This window comes from Adiantum capillus-veneris, chromosome 13, assembly GCF_014529385.1.
Source record: "Adiantum capillus-veneris isolate H3 chromosome 13, ASM1452938v2, whole genome shotgun sequence".
Taxonomy (NCBI): Eukaryota; Viridiplantae; Streptophyta; class Polypodiopsida; order Polypodiales; family Pteridaceae; genus Adiantum; species Adiantum capillus-veneris.
Genome location: NC_140943.1, coordinates 113,599,564 through 113,608,629, shown reverse-complemented (window position 1 = coordinate 113,608,629; position 9,066 = coordinate 113,599,564). Strand labels below are relative to the sequence as shown.

Here is a 9,066-nt window from a genome sequence, read left to right as displayed (position 1 = left end):
TATCTTCCTGGAAGTGTGAGCAACTATTCTAACACGACATAGTGATAACATTATTGTAATTAAAGCACTTCTAGTGGTACAAGATAAACATCAAGTACGGTCAAAAACTTTAATTGGAAATAAACCCAAAAGTGTGAACAACTGCTCTAACACAACAAGGTGATAACATTATTGTAGTTGAAGCATTTCTAACCATGCAAGATAAGCATCAAGTACGGTCAAAACACCTCGATTAGCACCTTCATCAAAATTTTGCCATGTGTAAGTATATCACTCTAACACAAGGACTGATCAAAGAAATTCTTAATTCCTACACCTTAATCTAACTGAAACAATTGATTAACTTCAGTACAAGTAAACACTTTTACTCTAGCACAAAGGTAAATAATCACTATTTACGATACGTACCCATCTTCAAATCTGAGTATATACTCCAACACAATGATAGATGGTTACAAACCTAAGTTTCTTCTCTTTAAGTTGAAAAAGTCCAAAACAGAAAGAGCAAGTTTTAATTTTTATTTTGATTCAAAACTATTCAATTTTTTTTAAAAAAACCTAAAAATTATAAATTTGAAATTAAATTAAATTATTAAATTAATTTAATAAATAATTGAATATTATTTTTTGTATTTCTATTAAAAAATTATCTTATAGGAAAAGAAAATCACTTTTATCAAAACTAGCTTAATATTTCGTTGTATAAATGTTGATGAAGGGGCTCTGGTGGTTGCATATATATACTGAGCACTTCAATCGAAGATTTCTTCGATCTAAGTGCAAAGAAATAATACGATGAGCCAAATTCAGTGATGTGTCACCGTATAATACTACCGTTTTATACTACTTAACAATTTATACGAGCATTAAACGTGTATAATACGTTTAACGTATATAAGGCAACTTAACTCTCTTCCCTCTATGGTTCTTAATCCTAGAATTCTTGGTGATAAGATTTTTGCAATCTATGATCATATTCAACCGTGCTAAAATTCTCCTTGAGAAAGAAAGAAAAACAAAATTGCTTTGATGCGAGAGGATTGGATTTATAAGTTGGAACAATGATCAATTAAAGAGATTATTTTATTTGTGTAATATTTTGCAAAACTCACATGACAATTTTTAGATCATCACTCCTATAGACATCTAAAGATTTGAGAGAGAGAGAGAGAGAGAGAGAGAGAGAGAGAGAGAGAGAGAGAGAGAGGGGCAAGATTTATGTAGTCAACCCCCTATCCCAAAGGAATTGTATGATCGATCAAAGGGATTAGAGACATTCTAGATCCATTGTAATGCCATAATGATCCCATAAAAAGCTAGAAACATGTTAATGTGCCATACTTTTTTGTGTATTGGACAGTTTCAATCAGCACATTTTGAGGTCCGAAACTTGTCTAGACCTCAAAGATACCTATCATATTATACATTATTAGCAAGCTCTTGAACCAAGGAATCCAACTGTGCAAAGAGGACAATTTCAACTTTATTGGATGCCTATTTTGAAACTATATATGTGCTAACAAGCATAAAAAATGTGTCATGTTAACTTGCTTTCACCCAAAAAGTATGTTACTAGAATTAAGATTGACTTTCGTAGCACTTTTGTTCTTTCAGCATTAATAGGTCATGGATGCACCACTGCCCACTTCCTTCGCATTTGGTTGAATGTTCAACACAATTTCAGAGGTTTTTGGGACCCTTTTTAATGTGATTTTGGTTCCTTGAAATCACGTAAAATTTGTGATGAATTTCTTATGCAATTTTGAAGGTAGTGCCATCATTCTTTTGACAAGTGATGAATGTACCAATCTACAATGTTTGCATTTCTTGGTCCTTTGAGCCTTAACTCTTTTCACTTTCTCTCTTAGAATTTCAAAGAAGACTTCTTGCTCTCTTGCTATACCGCAAGAGAGCAGCGATGAGAGCTATTAGAGTTGAGTCGCATCCAAGAGTAGTGGGGGGAGTGGGGAGAAGAAGACGTCTATTTACGGTAAAAAGGGAAATTTTCCTTGAATGTCAAAGCACTGCTACGGTGTTGTTAGTGCCTTTGAAAAGGTAGGTATTAAGCTATCTTCTTGGAAAGAATGTGCTAACCTTGTTTGTAGATGCATGTGTTCCAATGAAATTACTTGCAACCAGCTACATTCTTTCCGTCAAATTCTCTCCCGCAAAACTGTACTCGAGCATGACCCCACTACTGGGGCATGACCCCATTCCCCCCACTAACCTCGGGCGCGACTCAGCTCTTATCAAATCATGGATCCCTCCTTAATCACCTCGTGTAATGTTGAGACGTGGGTGTCACATGCTACAAGCCTCGAGGTCATAAAATTCCTGGCCGTTGGAACCTTGACCTGCGTGGGAATGCAATTTACAATGCGTGGCGGTAGTCAAAAAAGTCGTGAACTTTGGCGAGGAAGTCGGGCAACTAGCAGTCTAGCAGTGTTACGGTGGCTACAAGAGGAGCTGGGCAGCTGGCACAAGAGACACAAGCGCACTCTCGCTCTCTCTCTCTCTCTCTCTCTCTCTCCCAAATATGGCGGCAGCATTCCGTAATGGGGCCTTCGTTAAGCTGCCTGCAGCACTCATGTTGCCGGCGTTAGTGGTGCTGCTGTTTATAGTTGTAGCTTCGACGGAAGCTGCGCCAGGAAAAGGGAAGGCGCAAACGCTGTCGTACTTCCTGCAGCAGGAGATCGGACTGAACGAGCTCATAATGGTTCCGGCGGCGAGGGCGGCCGTGAATGGAACGGCGACGGGGTTTGGGCTGGAGATGGTGTATGAGTTCATCATGACGGAGACGGCGGATCCGGCGTCGGCCGTGATGGGGTACGTGCGCGGGACGGCCATCGCCGTCAACAACACGGCGGCCGCCACTGTCTTCTTCATCAACAATGTCGTCTCGCTGGACTACAAGGGCGTGAAGGGCACGCTTGCACAGCAAGGCGAGGCAACGTTCACGGCGGCTTCATGGGAGTTTTCCATCGTGGGTGGCACGGGTGCCTTCCGGAATGCAGTGGGCTACAGCGTTGGCGTCCCCATCTCCGGCACCCGCACACCGGAAGGCCGCTTCCATGTCGTTACCCGCTACGACGCTAGCTACTCCTTTGCATGGTGACCGGGAAACAAGTCTTGAGTTCGAACCCGTGGGGGTATTGTTCCCAAAAATTCTCTTCAACGTCCACCTTTCATTCCTTTGTACTCTAGTATTCACCACATTCATCAACTTTTACTATCAGTCTCTCAAAAATACCGGTAGTCATACTGATAGACTTTTACAAAAATTCATTACTCTAAAGATTCTCTTATTCCCCCCCTCGTTGTCGAAGGTGCTCCCTTCCCTCTGACCATCACCTCCATCCTGCCCACAGCGCCTGCGCCCATGCCTGCATTTGCCCCCAAGCCTTCCTCTTTGCCACCAGCCTTGCTATGTCCTTGTGCCGTACTGGCAAACGACCGTCCTTTGCACCCAACTTTGCTCTGCCTCCCGTTCTTCCAGCCCGTCCTGCAGGTCTGTCGATCATGCATGAAGATCTCTCTCTCTCTCTCTCTCTCTCTCTCTCTCTCTCTCTCTCTCTCTCGGGATAGTTTTCCATGACGTTAAAATACTCTTCTTCTTGTTCTTCTCGCATGCAATTAACTGAGGATAGTTTTCCACGACGTTAAAATACTCTTCTTCTTGTTCTTCGCGCCATGCAATTAACTGTGTGTGTGTGTGTGTGTGTGTGTGAGAGAGAGAGAGAGAGAGAGAGAGAGAGAATTTCCTGAGATTCTAGCTACTCAACCATTTTTTGAAATTGAGCAGACATACTCAATATAACTTCTTTCAAGGTTGCTAATGCTGTTGCTTTTCTCTTGCAAAATTGAGGCAATATTCATTTGGACAAATTCTCACAATGTTTCCCACATTGTGACTTACCTCAACATCATGAGCCTCTGTGAGGGAGGCGCCGCATAGCTAGCTAGGTACGATTGGGGGCAGGGGACCGCCGGCCTGGTGCCCAATCGTACCTAGTTAGGTATGCGGTGCCTCTCGAGCAGAAGCTCATGATGTTATGCATTGTATGAAAAACACTGAGAAAGACTCCGTTTTCCTACATGAGAAAATTTCTAAATCTTCTTGTGATATTGTCAATTCCAAAGGAAGTCACAATGGTTTGTTGTGCTAATGGGGTTATCTCTCTCTTTCTTTGTTTGGAATGTAGAATGATTGAGCAGCGAGCACAAGAAATTATGTACCAAAGAATGTGGTCCTTGTATCCATCGATGAAATCGTGAGAAATTATAGTTGCCAAAGTTAAAACCTTCATTGACTCTTCAAACCGAATTGAGAGAACATGTGTTGAAAGTTGAAAGAAAACTATGATAGGACATCTCCTTCAAAGCATCGTCACTGCCCTTTTTTTTTTTTGTTGCCTAACTCACAATTGTGAGTGCATCATCACTACTTTTCTACGATATTACTTGATTTATTTATTTACTTCAAAGCATCGTGCCTGCGAGCCCGCCTTGCGGCACCCCTTCTCTTTCAGTTATGTTTACCAGCGAGGATCTTTGATGATTCTTCTTAACAAAATCTTTAACGTGATTGGGTACCCCATACTTGGGGGAAGAAATAAAGACTATGATAACTCCCATATCATTTGAAATTATCATGATCTCATCTCCAAAGCTTCAAAAACACAATTGAATGCTAAGGTCTTTGCCACCAATCTTAGAGAAAAATCGATTTCACAAACATACAAAATTCCCTTTAGGGTAGATCCAAAGAGGAAATTTTATAAAATAATCGATAATTTTTACAATTTAACTCTATTTTCTTGAGTTTTCTAACCAAATATTCTCCTTCTTTCCCTCCCTTCTATCGGCTCATGATTTGGTTTTTCAACCGGTTCAAGGCTAAGTTGAGGCACACTTTTCCCAAACACTGTTTGCCACCAACAAGCCAAAAGTAGTAACATATATAATATAGTTGCACATGATGTGACCGTTTGTGATCGTGGAGACTTTTATTTGCACTCCATATATCAACATGCATCCATTAAAAGATGTGGACACCTCTATAGCTATTGATGGACAAGAATCTAAGGTTGACAACTATAATGGTGAAGTATACCCTACCAGGTACACTCATCGTTGGCGCATCGACATCTATGGATTGGCAACTAGAAATAAAGAATAATGTCTACATTCACAATAATTATGGCAAATGTAATTTGGGCAATAATCCTGATCAGCAATAATTCGTATGTGTCCATACTAGTATAATTGATCAGTAAAGCAAAATTTTTTCTTTCAACAACCCCTCACTAAAAATATCATCCTGAATTTTTTCAATCCATATCAACACCTTGTGTAATGCCACATGCCTTCAAGGTGCAAGTGTATGTGATTGCAGTTGGAGAGATGCCCTCTCTCTACAGTTACTGACAACAGCCAAGAGCTTCCTGCCCTAACCCTTGTCTTCAAGATGCAAGCATATGCGATTGCATCTGGAGAGACCCTCGCTTCACTTCCATCGAAAACATCCCTAAGCTTCTTGGCTATATCCCACATCTTCCTAACCTGGACCCTTGAGTTCAAGATGCAAGTGTATGTGGTTGCAGCTAGAGAGACACCCTCGTTTTGCATCTGTCAAAAACAACCCAGAGTTTCTTGGCGAGAGACACGCTCCCTTTGCATTCGTCGAAAACAGCCCAAAGCATTTGTTGAAACAACCTAGAGCTTCCTAACCCGGAACCTTGCGTTCAGGATGCAAGCAAATGTGATTGCATCCAGAGAGACACCCTTGATTTGCATCCACCAAAAAACCCAGAGCTTCTTGGGCCAAAAACAACCCAGAGTTTCAAGATGCACGCATATGTGATTGCATATGAAGAGTTACCCTCGCTTCGCATCCTTCGAAAATAGCATAGAGATTCTTGCCCAAGGGTATGGAGAGACACCCTTGCTTTGCATCTGCCAAAACGGCCTAGAGCTTCAAGATCCAAGTGTATGTGATTGCATCTGGAGAGACACCCTTTCTTCGTATCCGTTGAAAATAGCCTAGAGCTTCTTGGCCCTGTCCAATTTGGGCATCTCCCACAATCAGTGCATTCCAAGAAATGAAATCCCAGACAAGAAGCTCCTCAAGCAATTTTTGTGCTTTATGAAGTGCACCACATCTGGCATACATGTTGACCAAGGTAGTGCCAAGCACGATGTTTTCTTTCAACAACCCTTGACTAACAATATCATCATGAATTCTTTTGCCCATATCAGCATCTTGTGTAATGCCAGATGCCTTCAAGATGCAAGCATACGTGATTGCATTTGGAGAGATGTCCTCTCTTTGCATTTGGTAAAAATAGGCCCATAGTTTCCTAACCTAGACCCTTTCCTTCAAGATGCAAGTGTATGTGATTGCATCCGGAGAGACACTCTCGCTTTGCATCTGCCAAAAATAGCCTAGAGTTTCTTGGCCAAACGTATGGAGAGACACACTCGCTTTGCATCCGTAAAAAACAGCGCCCAAGAGCTTGTGTTAAAAACAATCTAGAGCTTCCTAACCTGCAACCTTGCGTTCAAGATGCAAGCGTATGTGATTGCATCAGGAGAGACACCCTTTCATTGCATCCGCCAAAAACAGGCCAAAGATTAAAGGTGCAAGCATACATGCATTTGGAGAGATGCCGTTTCTCTGCAACCTAGAGTTTCTTGACCCAGACCCTTGCATTCAGGATGTGAACATATGTGATTGCATCTGGAAAGACACCATCGCTTTACATCCACTAAAAAAAGACCAAAGCTTCAAGATGCAAGCATATGTGATTGCATCTTGTGAGACACCCTTGCTTTGCATCCGTTGAAAACAACAAAGAGCTTCATGGCCAAGTGTATGGAGAGACACCCTCTCTTTGCATTTGCCGAAAAGAGCCTAGAGCTTCAAGATGCAAGCATATATGATTGCATCTGGAGAGACACACTCTCTTTGCATTCATTGAAATCAATCAAGAGCTTCTTAGTCGAGCGTATGGAGAGACACCCTGCCTTCAGATCCGTCGAAAACAACCCAATGCTTCAAGATGCAAGCATATGTGATTGCATCTAGAGACACACCCTTTCTTTGCATCCGTCAAAAATAGCACATACCTTCTTGGTTAAGCGTGTAGAGAGACACCCTTGCTTTGCATTCGCAAAAAAAAATCAAGATCAGCTTCCAGATGCAAGCGTATGTGATTGCATCTGGAGAGAAACCCTCACTTTGCCATCCGCCAAAAACAACCCAGAGCTTCTTGGCCCTGTCCAAGTTGGGCATATCCCACAATCAATGCAAAGGAAATGACATCCCAGACAAGAAGCTCCTTAAGCACTTTTTGTGCTTTATAAGTGCACCACATCTAGCATACATGTTGACCAAGGTAGTGACAAGCAAAATGTTTTATTTGAACAATCTCTCACAAACAATATCATCATAAATTATTTTTCCCATATCAGCATCTTGTGTAATGCCACATGCCCTCAAGATGCAAGTATAAGTGGTTGCATTTGGAGAGATGGCCTCTCTCTGCATTTGCCACTGAAAACAGGCCAGAGCTTCCTAGCCCGGACCCTTGCCTTCAAGATGCAAGCATATGTGATTGCATCTGGAGAGACACCCCCCGCTTTGCATCCACCAAAAATAGCCCAGAGTTTCTGTTGAAAACAACATAGAGATTCTTGACCGGGACTCTTGCATTCAGGATGCAAGCGTATGTGATTGTATCTTGTTAGAAGCTGGAAAAACCCCACGGCATCTAACTACTCGACAGACTATTATTTTTGTAATTATTCATTCATTGAGAAAAACCCGATTTTTCACCTTGTAAATATTGGGACTTACAGAAGTTTCCAGATTGTATTCCAGTTTTGATAGTTAGATTGAATAGATGGTTGATTTTTGAACTTTAGGGTTTGAGAAGTTGTAAGGTATATATACCACTTTTTGACCTTAATGAGAAAACCTTTTGTCATTTTTAAAGAAGGAAGTTGAAGCTTGTGAGTGAACGTACTGTGCACGAGAGAGAGAGTGTGAGCTTCGTCTTGATGCTATCTATGCTACGGTGGTCGGAATTGAGTGCGGAGAAGTGCAGCGTGTTGCCCCCAACCAGAGCTATGCGCCGATACCAACATTGCACGCGTACGGTCCGACTTTGGGAGCTCCTTCTACGAGCTTCATCGGTTGTATTGCAGCATATCCACACGTTCACATTGAGTAGAACTACACATTAGGCACTTCAGATTTCGGAACCGAAGACCTGCAGATTTCGGCCAGACATCCTACGTGTTTCTACACCGGGTGTTTTGGGTCGTAATTTTGGTTCATAGACCTTAGGGAGAGTGGCCTATAGGTATTAGTAGGGTCTCCTTCAAGTTCTATGGTGTTTCGAAAATGCTTGATGGGTGTTCGGCTCTAGCAAGCGTTGTAGGAAGTTTCCTCTTTTGCACTCTTGAAGGCTGTGACTTAGGCAATTGGTAGAGACCTGTGTAGGAATTAGTTAGGAGTCGGTCGAGTGTAGGTTGACACCTTATGCTTGCTTCCACGTGCCTGCGGGTCGAGCTTCATCCTTAGCTGACATTACTTGTTAGGTGAGTTCTCGCTGTGCTGACGTCCGTCGCGGCGTGCCCGTCCAACATTGGCGCCGCTGCCAGGGACGAAAACCTTAGGTAGGTGACCGAGACTAATCCTTGAGGATTGGGATTTTTGGCTTGCCAAGAGTCTCACTTTACATTTAGATAGGATCAAAGGGTGGAGGACTCTCTAGGTCTTAGAGGGAGTTTAGGAAGCGTGTGTCTGGACTAGATCCTTCGACTTAGGTAGACTTAGGTAGTTTTAGGTATTAGTCGAGTTTTAGAGTAGGAGTTGGAGTGGTAGAAGCGGTGAGAGGTGAGCTTGAGAGTCAAGAGAGGCCAAAAAACAACCAAAAACACCATTATCACCATTTCTTCATGATAGGTAGGAGTAGAGTAAGTAGGACATCATGATTCAGATCTAGAGCATTTCATGCATGTACACTTGCTTGGTAGAATCATTACAAGATTGTAAAAGAC

General features: G+C 42.2%; 1 protein-coding gene across 1 annotated transcript; it reads left to right on the top strand.

The window, feature by feature from the left end:
* The first annotated feature begins 2,015 nt into the window (after positions 1-2,015).
* On the top strand, positions 2,016-3,647 carry LOC147444678 (uncharacterized). The gene has a single exon (XM_086527920.1). The coding sequence runs from the start codon at positions 2,537-2,539 to the stop codon at positions 3,113-3,115; it is 579 nt and encodes a 192-aa protein (XP_086384046.1). The 5' UTR covers positions 2,016-2,536; the 3' UTR covers positions 3,116-3,647.
* The last annotated feature ends 5,419 nt before the right edge of the window (positions 3,648-9,066 follow it).

Coding starts and splice junctions, on each gene's coding strand:
- LOC147444678 (XM_086527920.1), top strand. CDS start 2,537: ATGGCGGCAGCATTCCGTAATGGGGCCTTCGTTAAGCTGCCTGCAGCA.